General features: G+C 36.5%; 1 protein-coding gene across 1 annotated transcript in view; it reads right to left on the reverse strand.

Moving 5' to 3' along the window:
• XPR1 (xenotropic and polytropic retrovirus receptor 1) overlaps nt 1-18091 on the reverse strand; it is a 163215-nt gene extending 145124 nt beyond the window's left edge. Inside the window, exon 1 of the mRNA XM_032463604.1 lies at nt 17822-18091. Coding sequence (XP_032319495.1) covers nt 17822-17890 — 69 coding nt within the window. The 5' untranslated portion in view covers nt 17891-18091. The remainder of the gene's footprint in view (nt 1-17821) is intronic.
• Between the last annotated feature and the right edge of the window lie 4008 nt (nt 18092-22099).

Raw genomic sequence — 22099 nt, forward strand, 5'->3', positions numbered from 1 at the left:
GGTAAAGAGAAGGATGGTTAGTGATACAATTAACCAAGGTACAAAAAAAACAAAGAAAAAACTAGGGCAAAGAGAAAATAGAAGTTTGGGTTAGCAAACCACTTTAGGTATCCAGGGGACAACTGAGATGGCCAGCAGACAGATGAAAACAGATACCTACAATTTGGAAAATAGGTCAGAGCTAGTGGTTAAGAGTTGGAAATTATCCATATAAAGGTGATCTGAAACTGCCTAGGCTCTAAGTAAATGAAATTTTTCAGGAAATGAGAAGTGGGCCAAGATCTGAATCTTCTGGAAACAAAACAACAGAGAAGACAATAAGGAAAAAAATCAGATGTATACAGTGCCACAAGAATTAAAGGAGCATTTCAAGAAGGAAGATATATTAAAAATTACCAAAAGCTGCTTAGAGAAGAAATAGCTACACCTCCATGTTTGCTGTAGCATTATTCACAATAACCAAGACATGGAAACAACCTAAGTGTCTGTCAAAAGATAAATGGATAAATAAGTTGTGAGATACACATGCACAATGGAATATTATTCAGGCACGGGAAAGAAGGAAATCCAGCCATTTGTAATAACTTGCATAAACCCTACATATGCTAAATGAAATAAATCAGAGAAAGACAAATACTGTATGATATCACTTGTATGTGAAATCTAAAAAAGCCAAACTCAAAGAACAGTAGAATGCTGCTTACCTGAGGCTGGGGGGTGGGGGAAATGGGAAGGTACTGGTCAAAGGTTACAAACTTCCAGTTACAAGACTAACGAGTTCTGATCATTTAATGTACAGCATGGTGATTATAGCTAATAAGACAATATTATATACTTAAAGGTTGCAAAGACAGTAGATGTTAAATGGTCTCACCACAAAAAAGAAATGGTAATTATGTAATGGGGTAGAGGTGTTGGCTAATGCTACAAAGGTAATGATCTGTAATCTATAAATGTATCAAATACATCAAATACCATACACCTTAAATTTAAACAATGTTATATGTCAATTACATCTCAATAAAACTGGGGAAATTTTTTTTTTTGGAAGTCCAGGATTTGGGTCAAGAAAAAAAGGGAAAAAAAGAAAGAAACAGTCCCCCCACTTTTTTGTGTATCTAAATATGCATTACCAATAGTTTCTTCTTCAGTTGCAATGGTATTCAAGCATGCTTTATCATGAGAAATGATAGAGAGAAACCTGGCATTCAAGATGACCTGAGAATTGTACACAGGAAGATTCTAGGAAAGTTAAAAAGACTGTTCATCATCACGATACTGCTAATGTTGATAAAATTCCTGAAAATTTGATTTAAAAAAGAAGACTAAGAACATTTGAGTTGAAACAGCAATCAAGGAAGGATTCCGTATGCTAATAATTGTTCTGTTTCTTGAGCTGGATGGTGAATATAGATGCCTATTTGTCTGTCTGTCTATCTATCTGTGTATCTATCTATCTAATTGGAATGCTGCAACTGAACTACAAAGAAAGAAAAATAGCTAACATTACAATGCCTAGACTCTGACTTTCAACTTTAGAGCTTATAACTTAAAGTATCCACATGCAAGAGTAATAAAATATAATCTTAAATTAAAGGGAAGAAAGATAAAAAGCTGCTTAGAGATCAAGAAGAGACTAGTCACCTTCAAAAAAATGGTTTCAGTCAAGTGATGGGGCAGAAGCTAGGTTAGACTGGGCTGAATACACATGAGCGCTGAAGATCTGACGGCCACAAATACTGGTCAGTTATAAAAGTAGTAACAGTTACCTTTACTGAATGCCTACTATCAGATATTGTTTAGAGTATTTTAAACACACTACTTTAACAGAGGCCCATAACTCTCTGATGTAAATATGATTCTCATTTTACCACTGGAGATGTGAAAATTATTAAAGTATCTTACCCAAGTACTACTCATTCTATAATCCATCTTTCTTTGAGAAAAAGACACATGGCCCTCTATTTCAAGTGAAATCTTACTTTTTAAGATTTACCTCTACTTTTGGCCTCTCAATTTTCTGATACTCTCCCTTTTATTTCCAAAATTTTTCTAAACCATTAAATTTTTATATCAGGTGTGGTAATTAGCCTCTGAAATGGCCCCCAGTGATTTTTGCCTCCTGGTAGTAATGCTCATGTGCAATCCCCTCTCATACAGATCACTGCATAACCAATAGAATATTGCATAAATGAAAGAGCACTTCTTCCAAGACTAGGACATAAAAGGCACTGCAGTGTTCACCTTTGCTCTCTCTTGGATTACCCACTCTGGGGAAAGCCAGCCACGAAAAAACTGAAGTGGCCCCATGGAGAGGTCCAAGTAGTAAGGAACTAAGGCCTCCTGAAAAAAGCCAGCATAAAGCTGTCAACCATCTGAGTGAGTCATCCTAGAATCAGATCCAGCCTGAATCAAGCCTTGAGATGACTGCAGCCCTTACTGACATCTTATGACTTCAACCTCATGTAATATCCTGAGCCAGAACCACCCAGTTAAGCTACCGCCAAACTCTTAACACACACAGTGTAAGATAATAAACATTTATTATTGTTTTAAGCCACTAGGTTTTGAGTAACTTTTTATATAGCAATAAACAATTAATACATGAAGTTAGATTCGAAAATCATTTTTGTATTACAGAATATAACATTATTAAATAATAACCAACATCTTCGGCTGGTCTTGTTCAAAGTACCTAAAATTTTTATTCCTATAAAAATACAAAAATTACGGAAAGGAAGACTATGACAAGGTTTCAAGTAACTGATTTACTTAGCGATAATAAGCAAAACTGTATTCCCACATGTCACAGTCACCAACATTGTAATTTAAGTTACACTGAACGCCCTTAAAGTCATACAGCCGCACTTCTGAGCTGGAACAGGTCTGACAGAATAAAGCAGCATCTTCCTTGTCTAAAGATCCTATTCTGACAAAAAAAAAAAAAAAAAAAAAAAAAAAGCTGGTAACAAATGCTGTCTTCTAACTAAATCTGTATGGCTCATTCTCATTCTTACATTTATTGTGGTAACAGATGTAAATTCTGAGGGCAGAGAGCAATCTCAGGTCAGCTCTTATAGGCCACAGCATCCAGCACAGAACAAGTTCAAAATATGTTTGTAAACTGCACAGACCTTGTAATACAAAACCTAAATATCTAAAGTCAGTATATCAGTTAATTTTTAAGTGTTAGTTATTGTTATTTTATTGAATTATTTTATAGCATTTCTACTGTCATGAAATATCAAAATGTGAATTCCTTTCTTGTCTTTCCCAATTTTCATTACCTTTTATTTCTACAAAAAAACTCAAGCCTCTTTCATTTACTAGTCCCAAGAAAAGTTCTTAGTGCTTTTGGCTTCCAGCCTTCTTTAATATATACGGTTTATATAGGTAGGTAAAAACATGTTGAATTCTTCCCAAATATAATAGTTATGGCAACATAAAATTCTCACTCTGCTCTTAGTAACAGTTTGCCAGCTTATCTGAAAGAATACAAAAAGGAACCTAAAGGTTCTGCAGTGTTGTCTCCTATAAATCTATAAAAATTCTAATTCATGAGTCTCAGACCACTTCACAGCTCCAGTTTGAATACTGTAAAACCCAAATAAACTAGGTATTCTGTACAGGCTAAATAATGTTTCCCACATACATATTCCTATTTGTCAAAACTGAAGGTATTTGTACTTACTAAGATACTACCGTATTTCACTGAGTCTAAGATATCATCAATTGTTAACATGCATAATTATTTCACAGAACATTAAGAAAAACATTACCAATTAACCACATGATATGTCTAAAATGAATCTGTTTCAAAGATACTGGAATGCAGGAACAGGGAATGTGCATCTTTGAATCTATAAAATACAGTCTTTCACTTGGTCAAAAATGTAGTTTCTCAAGCATTGGATTCTAAAAGTTCAGCTACCATCACCTGGCTTCCAAGAAATTTCATGACACTGAAAAGAGGGTCTTGTTATACTGAAAAGATTGAATACCAACACCCTAAAATAAATGCCTGTTGAATAAATGAATAAAAGTTACTCCTATGGTTTATTTTTAATGATGATAGAAATTAACAGGTACTTTACTCAAAAATATCTTCTATAGGTCAGGCCCTTGCTGGCACTTTCACGTATTATTATATTTAATTCTCAAAGTAACCTTGAATGGTAAATATTACCCCCATTTTACACACAAGAAAACTGAGGTTCAGAGAAATAAAATAACTGTTTAAAAGTCTCACAGCCAATAAATAATGGAAATGCAATTCAAGTAAAAAGTTCAGATAAAATTAAAGGTTCTTTCTCTACTTCGAAATGAATGGATCCCATATATCCTCAAAATATCTCCTACTTTATCCTACACATTCCTAAAGGTTCTATCCTATTTTCCTCACTCTGTTAATAGTTAAATTTCTCAAATGAAAAGTACACATGTATTGTCTCAATGACTTTAACCTCTTAAAATCTAGAATAAAGTTAGCCGAAGACAATTTATGTTCAGAATTCACTAATAAGCAACTTTTGTCATATCCAAAGACCTACCCTTAATCCTCATTCTCACTGACCTGTCTACAAAATATGTAACTGCTGATGGTCCATTTACCCTTAAGATCTTTAACTCTAGTGACAGTGTTTTTTACAAGATTTCCTCTATTTGTGTCTCTGTTTTTCTGCCTCAAATACCTTCCCTTAGTGAATTAATTCTTTAATTACTATCTCAATTATAATAAATCCTATCTTTGATAAATTTTTTATAATTTTTCTAATTCTACCTACTTATCTCTACATATAGACATTTCATGCATGAAATCAGCATATTTAAATCTGATTTCATGAATTTACCATCTCCAGAAGTAGCTATTCTCTACCAGTTTCCCTAAGTTTAAATCACTATATTAAATTTTTCCCTTCTTCAACCCCTATATCTGGCTATTCATCCAACTTCTGTTATTTAAAGCATAAATATTGAAGCACCTACATAAACCACTGTGCTAAGCAACAGAAAGCGATAGGTTAAAAAATGTTTAATAGTATTACTTTACATTTACTAATGATATTTTTATTTAATTTCAAATATTAATGAGAAAAAAGATCTAACTACTAAAAGTATGCCTCCAATTATACAACTTGGAAGGGAGATGTTACTTTAACAGGATATTCTGTGTTTAACAGGACAGGTTCACAAAATATGCATTAAATTATTATTATTAATTATTGATATATTGTTTAAAATTTTAAATCATAATTTAAGTTGATTAAACAATGGCTTAATAAATGCTTCTTACATAGGTCTTATGTTAAATAATATTGTCTCTAAAATGGAAGTAAGAAAGGTCAAGGGGGAATTTCAAAATTCTGCATTTGATAGTAATCTCTTTCCCTAAAACATTTTCTTCTCTAATACTCTAGACTTACAAATCAATCCAGAAATTCTAATAAGGCTCTACAACAAAAGTGCAAAAGAAAAAAGGACAACGTCACCAATTTTCTTCCCAGTTTTTTTCTCTCTACCACAAACCAAAGAAACTTTCAAAGATGTAAACTCTTTCTTTCATCAATAACCATCAACACGTAGTAACATAAACTTTCTGTTCTATGAAATATCGGACTTTCTTAGAAAGGAAAAATTCTTTCAACTTCCATTTGTTCAATAAATGAATAAACAGTGTAAGTCATTTTTACCTAGGTACTGTGTCACTGACTCCTTCCCTCGGTTATGTCAAGAGGAAATGAACGTTAATGGATAACTGAAAAATTGTGCTCTGCACTGGAATCTGACACAACATTGTAAAATGACTATAACTCAATAAAAAAAATAAATAAAAAAGAGGAAATGAATCAAGTAAGATACCGCTCAATTATTAGTTTCAAATCACTAGGGATAGATTTGTAATGATGGTTAATACTTACTGTATGTAGTAACTATGATTCTTACTGTCCTAAGTGCTTTTCAATTATTGATTCATTTTATTTCACGTGATCCTCTAAAGCAGAAATTGTTATTATCCTCAGTTTAAGGATAAGAGAATTGTGGCACAGAAAGGCTAAATGACTTGCCCAAACTCACAGGGTCATTATAATTTCAATTTCAGTGGCCTCTAAGTCAACATATTTTCTAATTCCTCAATCTATCAAGAATTGAATTTTTGAAAGTTCACAATGCTAAGCAAACAAATTCTAGAGAAAATATTTAGCAATCCTCTTTAGCAAATAACTAATGGCAGCATAATTTGAAATACACATATTTCAAATACAAAAAGAGAGGTTTAATCAAAAGATGTTTAAATTCTGTGATTAGAGGCAGTTACTCACCCGCTTATCAACAGTTTTGTTATATGCTATTATACAAATTTTGAAAAACGAGGGAAAGAGTATCGTCTCAATTTTGTCATCATTGATCACATTTGAGGGTATTACATAAAACTAAGTAAAAAGGTCTAAATCTGCATTCACTGAATAAACAAAAGAATAAGATCAACTTCTCTAAATTGATACCAAAGTAATTGATTCCCAGGGTTTTAGCCACAATCTGTAGGGAATAAACATGAACTTTTATTTTCTCCATTCACTGCCTTCAACCATACATTTCTGAATCTCTCCTTCACTCTGTTTGACACACAGTGGGCATTCAGTAAATATTATATATTATATATTATTATTATTATCATATTTCATCAAATCTAAGATGCCACTAGTAGTAATATACACCACTATTTCATATGCTTCTAAGAATGAAAAAAAAAATGTCTGCCAATCAATCTATGGCACAGCATTAATTATAAGATGTATCCTGATTACAGATGTTAAAATGTGGGAAAAGTACATATTAAAACTGATTAAATAAGGCACTAATTCAAGCTCTCATTATTTTTGATTATACTATTTGGTTTTACTGTTTTTGGTCTTGGTCTCTCCAATGCATCCTCCAAGATCTAAATTATGCATCTCACTCTGCACGGATCCCTCCCCATCTCTTCTTTAAAATCCTTAATGGTTCACAACCAGAAAATAATAAACTCCACAGCATAGTATTTAAAGCCATTCACCCCCTGAACCCTCCCAGGCAACTTTTCCAACTCACACTATCAGGTCTCCAACCTACCTACTAAACCAGATTTTATTAATATGTTTGGATACTTCCACCCATTTATACCTTTGTTGAATATGACCTTATCTGCCTACACTGCTACCAATGCCCTGTACTTTCTTCACCATATGATCAAACCCCATTCAATCTCTAGTACCCAGTTCAAACACCACCTCTATGAAAGCTTTCAAGGTAAATACCTTTGACAACCTCCAGAGCAAAACCAACTGGCCATTCTTCTGTAACACAATCATAATATACTATGATTAGGAGACCACCCAAGTTATGATAGGTGGTGTACGATAGGACAGGTGTACACTTATTTTTTTACATCACTAGCTCCTTGCACAATCCTTACCAGATAACACCATGTTAGAAGCTCTGAAATAAGACACACCTGTGTGTGTGAATTCTCGTTTTTGTTTTTTTTGTTTTTTTCAGCTATGTGACCTTGGGCAACCTACTATGATTCAATGTCTTTTTAAAACAGAGATAACAAAACCTACCTTAGTGGGTAAGAATTAAATGTAAAATGCCTGGCACACCAGAAACATTCAATAAACATTAGCTGTGTTATTTTCATCATTGTTTTATTATTTTTTTTAAAAGGAACAGGACATTTTATATATATATGTATACATACATGTATACATATACATGTATATACATATAATATATACCACATCTTTATCCATTAATCTGTTGATAGACACTTGGACTGCTTCCATATCTTGGCAATTGTAAATAATGCGCTATGAACACTGGGGTAATTGTATCTTTTTGAATTAGTGTTTTTGTTTTGTTCAGATATATTCCCAGGAATGGAATTGCTGGGTCATATGGTAGTTCTATTTTTACTTTATTGAGAAACCTGCATACTGTTTTCCATAGAGGCTGGACCAATTTACATTCCCACCAACAGTGTACAAAGGTTCCCTTTCCTCCACATTTCTTGCAAACATTTGTTACTTGTTTTCTTTTAGATGATAGCCACTCTGTGGTACACATATGCAATGGAATACTATTTAGCCATAAAAAGAACAAAATTTTGCTATGTGCAGCAACATGGATGGACTTGGAGGGCATTACGCTAAGTGAAATCAAGTCAAGACAGAGAAATACAAGTGCTGTATGATATCATTTATATGTGGAATCTAAAAAAATACGACAAACTAATGAATATAAGAAAAAAGAAGCAGACTCAGATAATAGCGAACAAACTAGTGGTTACTAATGCAGAGGAGAAGCAATATAGGGATGAGAGAGTGAGAGGGACAAATTACTGGGTATAAGACAGGCTATAAGGACTTATTGTACAACATGGGGAATATAGCCAATATTCTGAAATAATTGTAAATGCAGTATAACCTTTAAAAATTGTACAAAAAATAAAATTTTAAAAATTAAAAATAAAAAGGAAGGGGATACTCATGAACACTTAATGAGTTGGTTTAATACATATTCTGGTATTCTCTAGTCAGATACGCCCTGACATTGGCTTGGCAGAGTGTTAAGAGATGGAGAGATATACTCTTCATCTACAGGTAACATGTCACCTGTGTTAACATTCAAATACAGATATGTTACAGAGAAATAACCAAATGATTTTTCAGCTTTCTTGACTCTTGCTCTCATCTCTACCTAACTCCTCAAGCCTTATCATAGTTCCTAGATCCTATCTCTTCACCTAAGATAAGTTTCCACCTAGACAGGGCAATGGCTAATTTTCTGTAGTTGAATAAACAGTACTTTTAAGGTTTGAGTCTCTTAATTTACTCAGTCTTTTAATTGACACACACAAGAACTATTTTAGGTTCTTAATGTGAACTAATGGATTAGATTCAGAAAAATATATTAATGCAGAGTGTTTAAGTAATCGTTAACAAGAACATTTAAATTCATATAGACTCTTACAAAGAAAATTCATTCTTATAATTAAAAGCAAAGAAATGTTATTTGGCAGTGATAAGTCTCAGGGAGGTAACAGCAGTAAGGAGAAGGTCAACATTCTTATTCCAGGCTCTGCTATCAGATAGTTGTGTGACTCTGACCACATATCTTGGCCTTTCTGCCCTCAATTTTTTCATCTGTGAAACAGAGAGGTTGAGAAGATCTTTCTCAACTCTAAAACCAATTCTAGTATTAAAATTTAAATGTCCAAATGGAAAGAACTAAAATTAGATATCCACTAATACTCAAATGATTCACTTAAGCTATTTAGACATACACATGTGAATTTCACCTCAATTTTAAAAAAAAGAAAAGAATACACAGGTGCAGTCTATAATTGAAATGAATATGAATTACAAGCAGCCAAAAAGAACTAATTTATTTCAAAACCATATAATTGTTCCTGGATTTCTTCCTCTGTATAAAAAGTTCACAGACAATTTATTAATATAAATATCACAAATAACAGGAGTAAGAGCTAAAATCAACAAAGCCACTTTCCAAGAAACTCTAACTCGGACAATCCCAGGGGGACAAAATTTGAGGCTCAGTTTCTCTCACAAAAATACTGTTAACCTAATATTAACTAATAAGGTTGGACTCTGTAGGTAACTAATACCATTGAGCTCTGCAGGAAAAATAAATAGCAAATATATAGCTCCTACTACATGCTAGGTATTGTTCTAAGCACTTTACATATGTTAACTCATTTAATCCTCACAAATATCCTGTAACTATTACTATCTCCATTTTACAAATGAGGAAACTGAAGTACAGAGAGGTTAAGTGACTTGCTGGAGGTCACTCAGCTAGTAAATTGTGGAGATGGAATATAAACCTAAGCAGTCTGGCTTCAGAATTTGTTCTCTGTATGTGTTATTAACAAACATTGATTCAAAATAGTTAAACAATAAAATCAATGAGGGTGATTGTGTTAACTCAGTCACTAACCAAGCCATGTGACCTTGAATCACAATCTCTCTGAATCTCATTTCCCATTTAAGTAAGATAGGAAATTGGGCTAAGTAATCTCTAAAATTCCTTACAGGTCTAGCATTCCATGATCTATGATCTAGAAGCCAAATGCCACAGTAATGACCACTCTTCTTTATCTTCCTCTTTTTACCCTTATCAATATATCTCATGATTGTTTTCTCATGGCTCATATTTATAGGTCCTCTATTTACCAGCTGCCTATCTCATAACAGTTACAGTGATAATCTTGAGGAAAATATAAATTAACAGAGTTCAGACCACACTCTACTATCTCCAAATCATGCAGATAGAGACCTTGAACTAAAAATAGACCAGTCATTACTTCAGCAGGTGCTGGAGAACAAGTCAGACTGTGCCTAAACGTGCGTATGTGTAAATGGATGGATATATTTATTTTTCACAAAGCAGTATGATGTAGGGCTCTTACAATGTCACCTCTGCTACCCACAATTAACAGTATCAACATTATCAGCTACTTAATGGCTTTAAGACTCAGGTTCCCCAATCTACGAATGGAGCTAACACAACAACCTACCTAAACAGCTTTCTATAAAGAGAAAATGCTTTTAAAGTAGTGCCATAGTGACTGACACAGTAAGCACTTAAAAAATATCATCTGTTGTTACAGCCGCTGCTGCCACCATTATTATCTACAATTCCCATATAAAAGCAAGAGCTCCAAGGTATGACAAGTTTGATGTCAAATTCTGGCTCTACCACTTACTAGGTGTGTGGCCATGAACAAATTGATTAGTCTCTGTAACCCTGGGTTTCCTCATTAGTAAAAATGGAAACAATAAACCATCTATCTCACAAAACTGCTGTGAAGATTAAATGAGGTAACATAGCAGCTGACATCTGGTTCCTAACTTGTCAATAAATGTTAATTCTTTTCTCCTTAATGACAAAATGACCACATTTCCACTAATTAAATTCAAAGAAAAGAGAATGTAAGTGGGAATCTGAAGGAAGAAAATTTTCTTTGCTCTATCATCCTGTGCAGTGGGGAAGATAACAGAGAAACCCCACCTGTGGAACTCCCTCCATCCTCTTATGTGCTTCCTAACACTAGAGAGCTTTTTCTCAAATCATCTTCAAACTTTCTGAAAGAAATCCTGTGCCCTAAGGCAGCCAACTCTCAGAAACCCTTTCAGGGAACCCAAAAGGTCAAAACAATTTTCATAATAATACCGTAACTTCAATTATTTTTTTTAACTCTCATTCTTTCGAGAGTACACACTGGCGTTTTCCAGAGGCTACATGAAATGTGATGTCATGTCTCTGATGGCTAGTAGAAAGTGTGCTTGTATACGCTTGTGTTTCAGACACTTCTTAGTTTCTAATATAGCATACATCGGTAGAGATTGAAATCTTCAATAATTTTTAAGAGTTTCAAATGGTCCCAAGACCAAAAAGTGAAAGAATCACTGATCTAAGGTACAGAAAAAGCACACCAAGCACATGGATTACTCTAGGAATTACAACTTCACCAATTTAGCTTAAAAAAGTAATTCACACAATAATCTAAAAACTTCTCACTTTCCTGTATGGTTACGTTTCAGTCCTTCAATATTCAAAGAATCACTTGTTCACTAATTATTTATGAATAGTCAGTGACAGAAGTGGGTTTAAGAACTTACACCTCCTTATTCCTGGTCTAGTCTTTCTAAGTACTGCAGTTCATCCTCAAAAACTATGTTTTCTTAACATACTGCCCCTCTTGTTACAGAGAATATAAAAATTGTAAGTTATGCTTATAGCAGGTTAATTATACTTTCCTCTAACCTATAAACAAACAACTTTTAAAGGATTTTCTGATCAGTTCCCATAGATACCACAACTGTCTGATGAGAAGAAAACAGGTGACTAAATTTCCTCCTATAAACAAATTATATTTAAAGGTGTATAATGTAAAGTTTGAAAAGCCAAGGAGAAAGTCTTCCATATCATTTACACAAGTGTTCCAAATTTACAACCATGTTTTAAGTCCTCAATCTGCAATCTTCCTTTTCTACACTATTTATAATTTTGAAAGCACTATGTTGACTAAAATATAAAACAAAAACACACAAAAGCCTGATTTTTTTCTATTTTTAAGAAAACAGAGCTAGAATTTAATGATAAATCTATCAGCCTATAGCAAATAGTAGAGCCCCTACAAATGTGTGTTGAATCAATGAGTAATTTTTTAAGGCATTTGTTCATCATGAGCACTTGGCTTCTTTTAGCATTTACTAGGTAAGGGGAAGATCTGAAAAGGTAAATACAACTGAGCAAGAACCCTAGTGAATTTTGACGATGTCAATCCCAAAGTCCAATTAAATACCAAGCAACCCACAAACTAGCTCTGGTTAAGCTGTACAACTTGAGCAAAGTCTTCCAAACTTTTTTTATGTCACATCACCATCAAAAAAAAAAAAAAGGTTACTATGCACCTCCAACGTATGTATTATTTATAAATTATATCCTTATACACAGAATTTGTTTAAATGGAAGCTTTAAAATGTGAGACAATGATAAAATAATTTTAACATTTCATTTGTGAATAGTACAAAAATATTCCTAATCTCTCTAAAGAAATTATCATCAATAATACTACTTTGAAAGAAAAATTTAACTGAAAAAGTTCATTACTTTAAAGAAATCTTAGTTTAACATTTTGCAATACAATATTTCAAAGATCTAATTCAAACCTCAGGATTCAGTTGATTCTGAAACCTGATCATAGTGGCTAAAAGCTGAAAAATGGACCTTTACTAAGGCCAAACACATAACACATATTTAGGGTGAAGTTCACTGTGGATAACAATGGATGTAAAATTTTATTTCAAAGAATTACCTTAATTATTCTGAAACTTTCTGGCAAAACTTCTTGCCAGGTATATTAAAGTATCACTGTTTTTTCCTGTAATATGGCTGACAAAACGCTCGTACTAGTAGCAGAATTGTCAGCTCTGCCATTTTCTTGTTCACGTGCTTGCATTACTGATACTGCTGTTGAGACTTTTTAAAAGAGTCTTTTAAAGTCATATCCACTGTATAAGGGTTAAACTAGATAATATTCATAAACTCATTTAACTATGCACCTATAAACTGGATTAACTACTATCTATTCGCAGGAAGTGAACAAACAAGCGATAAAACTATTAGCAAGTCTTGTCCCTCTCTCCCTAAGACCACCTCCTAAGCAAAGTCACCGCATCAATCCATTTATTTAATATTAGTAAAATTTCATTTCTTCTAGTCTTATGCATAAAAATGAATATAATTAACACTTCTAAAACTATCTTCTCTTACCCTACAGGAGTGTTGGGTACTCTCCTTTGGGGGCTGTGATGCAAATATACTTGAAACTCCTAGACAGCATAATTCAGTCTCTCAAATGCTTTCCAGATTAGGACTACATTGGAAGCCAGGATCACCCCAGGGCAAATAAGATTCTTAGGTTCTTACGATATGGGCCTTCACCCAAAAACTGATCCAAGACCAATCTTCAGGGATGGATGGACAAGTATAATCTCTCCAGGATACGCACCCTCACACACTTTATTATACAAAGATAATAAAGAACAGAAATAGCTTCCTGTCTTACACAATATTCATTCATTCATTGAAGAAACATTTGTAAATGCCAGGTATTGTATTGACATACTCATTTACAAGTGTTATTTTAAATATGCTATACTGTGCTTTCATTTGCAGAAGTGCCTGAAAGAAAAAGTGTGGTTTGTGCCCCATCGGGTGGCCAAACTGGAAATTTCAAACAAGTTCCAGCAAGGCAAGTTAACCCTAACTAATCAACAGAATACCTCTGGGAAACTGAAGCCTGCAACACAAGTGTTCTCATGGGAGAATTTTATAAATGAAAATCACAGTAATGTTATGGCAATGTTTCCTTACACTTCAAAATAAGGGATATGCAGTTTATGCAAAATCTCTCCTTCCCCAATTCTTGCAACAAAAAACTAATCTATGACCATCACTTTTTATTTATTTCAATTAAATAAAAGTTTCACTGGGCCAGCTTTCCACTCACAGATTAAAATATCATTAAAATTTTTTCAAAGGAAGACTATTAATTTAAAAGGATGCTATTAATAGTAATGCTTTAAGTTCTGTCCTCTTCATATATCAAACATAATTAAACCATTACAATGTATAGAAATTTAGAACTAGATGTGTCCTTAGAAAATAAAAGCTTAGAAACCATCAACTCCAGTTATCTCATCTACAGATGAGGAACCTAAAGCCAGGAAAGAGGAAGTGATCTTCTAAAGGTCACACAGTTAGGGTGACCTGACTCCCAATGCTTATGCATCTGTGATCAAGAGACTAGCTCTGTATATATGATCCTGGGCAAGTAACTTAACCTTTCTGGACCTTAGTTTCTTTGCCTGAAAAAAAAAACAAGGAGACAGATATTCTCTAAATTCCCTTTGAATTCTAAGATCCTGAAATTTAGATACCTCATGATGTTACTATCTTACAAAACTACAGTGTACAGTGAAAAAACCATTCCTGGTTCCTGAGAAACCAAAGGGGCACAGAATCCTAGAAAAGAAAACAAAAGTCAGCAGCCTAAGGCACCAAATATATTTGCTTCTTTTGCTAATATTCTGTAAAACATTAACATAGTCATACTAGTCTACTTGGTTGAAGCTGGTCTAAATTATTTTGATTAATCAATTATAGAGCTCTACAATATAGAATCACTGATTCTAAATCCAAAAAAATGCTCTTATAAAGATTTACTGATGTTCTATATTATATGCCAAGATTAACACTCAAATATATTACTGAAAACAGGGATAGTCTCTTTCCATTTCTGTTTATTCTTTGTAAAAACTATTCACAAATGGATCAAACAGATTTTCTTTATATGGTTTCTCCATATTGCTCTATTCTTTTACGCTTTATTACTCTGCCTATGAAGACTGAGTCTATGAACTCCACAATTCGTTTTTAAATTAGAAAATCTAATAACTTTCAGCATATTTATGGAACATTAACAATTTTAACAATCCAAAAGAAAAAATTAAAAGTTAAATCAAAAACCTATGTGCTACAACAGACCTTGAAAAGCTCTGGCCCTATATTCTTATTTTATAGAAGAGGGAAGAATTCTGGAAAGGCAAAAAGACTATCCCAGGGCCTCATGGTGAACATACATGAGAACCAGTACTTATTGTATGACCATGTATATACAATAATATATACAATCATAGATGTAAAACAACATTTTCAGCTTCCATCTATTGCTTCGCTTATTTCAAGTAAAATTTAGGAGAGCAAAATAACGTAAAAATCAAAAAGCTCAACAATTCATAGTGGTTCACAACACTACAAAGCACAGAGGCTAGAAATCAGAGGTAATACTCCAGAATTTCATCACCAGTACTTGCAAAACAAATTCAAGCATCTGTTCTACTAACAGTGTTTCAAGAGCATCACCTTCATATGAGAAACTACGTGCTACTGTGTTATGAGAAGGTTCTTTTCTCTAGCAAATGCTAACATCTTTTATGATGTCCTTTTCCCCTCAAAGTTTGCAAGCTGCCAAAATTCCTGGACTCTAAAGACTTATTTATGCCTCTTTAACTGCTTTTAAAGGAACAGCACCAGCTCTTGAGAAACAATATACAATACACAGATGCCAACCCTATTAAAAATGTCTTTAACGGCTCCAATTCACAAAGAAAAGTGATTAATTTTGCCTTATTAATTTTGCCTACCTAACAATGAGCTTAACTAAGATAGGAGTCAAGTAGTAGGGACTCTCTGCAGGATAATATTTCAATTATCTGCAACTAATTTTCCAAAAAATAATTTATAATTAACCAAGAAAGATAATGCAGTCACACATATGCTCAGGAATTTTGTTCCTCTGTGACCAACCTAAAGCAACCATTTAGGACTAGTGTCCAAATGGAGTATGTGACTGAGGAGTCCCAGAATCACTCCAGCCACAAAGCTGACATTATAAATCAAGAGGTAATTGCATCTTCAAACTATATCTTATGCTTCTCCTTCCAGGCCCAGAAAGTGTATTCCAAACTAATACAATTCTATGAAACAGTTAACTGCTATAATACTTAAATTGAATCACAGCATACAACCAGCCACTATTACTTCTCCCCAAATGAAGCATTCCATACTATATAACAAGTATAGGATGTTGCTTCAGCATGCTGTGTTCTATCCCTCTATGAAGAACTGGCAGTGGTGCTGAAAATCGCTACTAGAAAGATGAAAGACCAATACCTTCCTTTCAATAAAAACCATCTTCTGGAGTCTAGCCAAGGTTTTAAAACTGACCAAATGTTATTAGAAACAATAAATCAAAAACTCTACAGGCTCAAAAGCTAGTCCCTTATTTCATTCTTAGAAGTGTAGCCACAAAACACTGTAAGAAAATTAAGTGAAAAGAAAGCATTAATAATTCTAGGCCTTTCATTTCTGGCCGTAATCAAATACTGTATGTTACAAGGTGAATTTATTTTACAACCTTCAAGGTTCTGTTTAACCTACTTACATCCTTTTCCTTGTCTTCTTCAATTATTACAACGGCAATATTAACAAATAAACTTGTGCTATTGCCTAAACATCCTATCAATGAACTTAAAACAGAAATTAAACAGAGAACAAAAATATTTTAACTCATAAAATCTAGCTAGCATATTTGTGTTCATATTGATTTTATACTCTTTGTTCCTCCACATTATATAGATTTGAATTCCTGGAGGTTTCAGATAGGTCTTTATCCAGGAGCTGAACTGCCAGCTAGTGAGATTAACGTATTGCAATGCTTAAAGTAACCCTTCAGGTATCTTGCCTTCCGAATATATAAATGGGTTCATTATCTTTACTTTTCCTTGTATTAATGTAAGGTTCCTTATCAATAACTATTAAATACCCTCCCGGAGCTGTTATTACAGAAATTAAGAGCGAGGAGGGCCATGATTTCTGTAATACACGGGTATGTTTTAAAAGTACGTTGTTGACAATGTAGTACTTTTCTCCCTAACAAAAATTTTTAGAAAGAAAACCTGAAATTTTTAATAATTCTCTTCTCTTTTCTCCTTCCTCTTCCTCCTTCACCCCGTTCCAAAACAACAGAAGAGCCAAAACCAAAAATGTGATTACTTTATGTACTTCATGCAATCAGTGAAAAGAGGAGTCACTGTCTTATTATCAAAACAAAATAGTTGATTACAATACACTGTAACCACTGCAAGTGTACAAAGCCTTTGTCAACAGTGAGCAAGTGGGACAAGCCGAAGGGCTCCGGGGAATGAAGGAAATCACTGAAGGGGCTTATCTCGAAGAGAAGGATTCCTTGGTGAGAGGTGAGCAGAGAAACAAGACCTAACCTTGGCGAGGGGGCGCCTGCCCGGGGTGGGGATGAGAGGTCCGGCTGAGCTGGAGGAGGGGATTAGCGCGGAACCGCCGCGACCCGGGGCTGCCCTCGTTCCCCGACTCCCCCACCTGCGGCTCGCCCTCCCACCACCATTCCCCATCCCCGGCCGGCTGTGCAGTCCCTCCCGGCCCGCCGCATGCATATCCGTTACCCCAGCGGCAGCGGGGCTGCGGGGGAGGGGAAGGTCAGCGGGGCCCGGAGGGGGCCGGCCGCGGCGGGGATGCCGCAGTGGCTCCCCGCCGCACAGGGTCAAAGTCCGCCCGGGCGCGGGGAGGCAGCGGGAGAGGAAGGCGGTGGTGGAGGTCGGGACTGGCGAGATGGTGGCCCCTCCGAGCCCTCCCACTCCCCGGCCGCCGCCGGTACCTCATACTGGATGTATTGCTTCCTCCACTCGGGAGTGATGTGCGCGGAGAGGTGTTCGGCGAACTTCATCCTGCCGTTTCCCTCTCACTCCCACACGGGTCCAGCAGTTACAGGCGGCGGCGGCGGCGGCGGCGGCAACAGCGAATCCGACTCCTCCCCACATGGGCCCCGGCGCGGCGCGGCGCTGCGCTTCTCTCCTCCTCCGCCGCCGCCGAGGTCTCCTCAGAGCCACCCTCCCGCCATCTTCCTCCTCCTCTCCATAGCCCCGCCCCGCCCCGCCCTCCATACGTCATCGCCATGGTAACCGCCTACGCCGCACGGACGAAAAGGGCGGAGTGAGGGGCGGGATTTCGGCATATTCCCTAAGGCTCCGCCCCTTCTGGGCCGGACGTGCTGGAGCCACCTCCCCTGACCGCTTCCGTCTGGGTCTTGATGGCCTTACAGCTGCTCTCTATCGCCTGCCTGGAAAGCGGCAGTGTTGTTACTGCAATTAATATTAATACTGGAGCAACAATAATCCAAACAAGACGTTTATATTTGCAAAGATTTGTACAAATATTTTTCCATTTTAATATTTATTCTTCATAAAATCGTTAAGGATGGATCAACATTAATCCAAATTGAGTAACTAAAACAGACTAAAAAGTTAAGGACCAAATGTATTTAAAGTAACCGTGTTTTACACGCTCTAGGTACTCAATAAATGCTTGTTGAATTTAATTAAAGAAGATGTCAGTGCCAAATATTGCGTGCAGCTTCTGAATTTCAATGTAATTATCTAGTCCTAGGGCTACCAAAAAGGCCACAACAACACCTGGACCCAAACCAGGACTGAGGATTTGGGTCCTTGACCCAAATCGACTGGACATGTGACTGAGCTTCCTGGGGATTAGGAGTAGGGTTGAGAAGGAAACCAGTGATGGGAGGAAAGAGAATCCTCTAGAGATATGGTAGGAACTCCACCCCAAGGAGACCAGAAATGGGTCCAGCATCCAAGCTGACTGTCTCGGGGGTGTGGGCATGGAGAATACATCACTCACACAGCTTGCCAATACTTTGAGTGTGAGAGTGATTGTCCTGGAGGGACTGACATGGGATGGAAACCAGGGTCCTTCCCTGAGTGGAGGAGCCCTGGATAATAATAGGTACCATTTGTTAAGCACTCACTGTCTGTGTAACAAACACTGTTCTAAACCCCTTACATGTACAGTACTTTGTCCTGTAATTTTAAAAATTTTGATGAGACCCAGAGACTAAGGGACTACTATGACCAGGAGAGTATTCTGAAATATCAACATCTGCTGTTGGCTTTTTCTTTTTCCTCCATGTTTTTTTTCCCCATTCCCCTTCCTCTTAATTCCTTCCAGTAGGGATTCTGCAGTTATGTCCTCAGGAGAGGGGTGATGCATAATGGAAAACAGGCATAGGCTATGAGTCTTTCTGATTTTTGTTGTAGGAAAGCTTCAGCCTCTGGTAAAAGGGTAATCAGGGTCAAAAAAAGAAGAAGAAGGACTCCTCTCCACTCAGCACCATACCTACTGGCAGCCCACCATAACCATAACGCTTCCCCTCTACTGGAGGTAAATGTTGCCAGAAGAAAAAGACTGACAAAGAGAGAGCTATGCTCCCAGCAAGGCGGCACAACCACAGAGAGGAAATGGCTGCCTGGGGTGCCGAGGAAGGCAGAACCAAGAGCAGCTGAAAAAGAGATTACTGGCCTTTAGCCAGATATGGACTAGAATGGTAGACTTTTGGCAGCAACACCCGTAGACCGTGGCATCCTGCTCCAACAGCAACACACCTTTGTGCCTTAACTGTGTACAAGATTCTGGAAACATGGCCCAATCCAGGGAGGAAAGGAAATCCTCAAGACTGGCTCTATAACCAACAATTCTTAATTTTTCTCATGCCTGATCCACAGCCCTGACATTCAGTTGGACATGAAAATCTTAATTTATCTACAAAAGTAGATGTCACATTAAGTTTCCTATTCCTAGCATTACTTAAGAGAGTACACTGACAGAACCATCAAATACTTTCTGCAGAGCACTGTGCTAAGGCACTAAGAATGGTAATCTGAATGGTTTTACTCTGAATCAGAAGTAACTCTTATGCAGTCTTTTGTAAATAGGCAAATAACTCTGTTTATCAAAACTTTATTTTGATTTTTATAGTGATAAGCTACTATGATGTGCTAGCCATGCCACTTTGGGAATGAAAGAGAGTTCAGAAATAAATAAGACTCTGTCTTTTCCTTGGAGGACATCAAAATCCAGTTAGAGAGACAGACAGATAGACCAATATCTAGACTACAGTGTGATATACACTGTAATTGAGGTATCTACAAGGAAACCAACATTTAACTGACTAGGAAGGAAGGATGGCACCCCAGAGAAAGTGACTTTGAAATATAGTCTTATAACAACAATCTGACAGGGAGAAAGACACCCCCAAAGATCTCAAAGACAAAAAGCAAAGAGAAGCCAGGATTGTTAGAGAATGACAAGAGGTTATCTGACCAGGTTATCCTTTAAGGCAGCTAAATGTCTCAAAGAAACTCTTCCCACCCACCTCCTGCCCTCCCCCATCCTAGCTCTCACACCCCTCCTGCCTCACTCTCACTGTATGGTCAATAATTGTATCAGACTGCGAGCTCCTTGAAGACAAATCGCTCTTTTCTTTCATTTTCTCTAATATAACCTGGTGCCTGGCATTCAAGCATTCAATAAATGTTGAAGTAACAAAGGAAAGGTAGAAGGAAGGAAAGGGAAGGTGGGAAAGGCATCTACACGGAGGGAAGCTGCAGAAAGTAAAGTTAAGCTGCATCGAGACTGTGAAGGAATAAATCATGGCATTGCAGGATCTTTGGAGAAGTCCATGCAGTGAGTGACTAACTCTGGCTTGGGAAAACAGTATAGTATAGCTTCCTAGTTTTGAACATTGGCTCTGGGAGTAGACAGACCTGAATTTAAATCCCAATTCTGGCATTTATAATCTGTGTGACTTTGGGCAAAGTGTGTTAGCTCTTAATGCCTCAGTTTCCTCATCTCCCAAATGGGGATAACACTTCCCTAACAGGTTGTTATGAGGATTAAATGAGATTCTGCACATAAAGCCCTTAGCACAATGACTGGCCTCTGGTTGACCACTCAGTAATTGACAGCCCCTCAAAAGCCTCTGTTAGCAGAGTGAAGGATGGACTAGAGCAGGGACAGACCAGAGACCAATTTAATAACAAGCACCTGTGTAGCACTTACTCTGTGCCAGACACTAAGTGCTTTACAAATTCAAACTTATTTAATCCTCACAAGGACCCCAGGCGATAGCTACTATCATTATCCTTATTTTAGAGATGAGTAAACTGAGACAGAACAGTTAAGAATCTTGCTCAAGCTCACCCACCTAGTAAGTGGTAGAGCTGGGTTTATACCCTGGCAATCCAGCTCCAGACCACTCTTGACCACTGTGTTATGCTGACTATTGATGCAACAACCCACACCAGTCATAGTGATGAACAGAAGGAGGAGTGATGTGTAATTCTAACCCTGGTGGCTGGATAGATAATGCTGCCATGAACTGAGATAAGGAGTGAAAGTGGAAGGCAGGTTTATGGCATTGTTGGATGTGTTAAATAGAATCTATCAGATATGCAGTACTCTGATTGGAAATACAGATCAAGAGCTCTGGAAAAAGAAGGTAAGACTGAAGACCGGGGACATTCACATTTAGGGGATAACTGAGTCCTGATAAGTCAGCCCAGAGAGAGAGGATACACTGAAATGGAAAGGGGTCCACAGGGTCATCATAGTGTGAGCCTGATTTTTAAAAAATGGGACAAGGAAGGAGGTTGGGGTGTGGACAGAATGGGCAGCAAGACAATCAGGAGCGAGTAGTGTCAGGGAAGCCATAAAAAGATGAAAGCTTCATAAAGGAGGTGGGGATTAACACTGTCAGGTGTTACAGACAGGTTCAGTAGGATGACTTCTAGGCTACTGGGTTTAGCAATTAGAGTCATTGGTAACTTCAGAGAAAGTGGCTTCAATAGCACGAAGGGCTGCAGAAGGCTGAGCAGTGAACAGCATTTGTTTTTTGTGGATCCTAAACTGTCTTTATTCTGTGTGCATGTTGTAGAACCAGGAGTGAGAATTTAACAGTATACTCAGCAGTTTATCTAGAAATTCATAAGTGCTGAGTCTGAACACTTTATATTTATCACATGTAATTCTAAGTTTGGGAACAGGTATACTTACCACAAAGTAACTCTTCTAAAACTTAGAA

The sequence above is a fragment of the Camelus ferus genome, chromosome 21, assembly GCF_009834535.1.
Source record: "Camelus ferus isolate YT-003-E chromosome 21, BCGSAC_Cfer_1.0, whole genome shotgun sequence".
NCBI lineage: Eukaryota > Metazoa > Chordata > Mammalia > Artiodactyla > Camelidae > Camelus > Camelus ferus.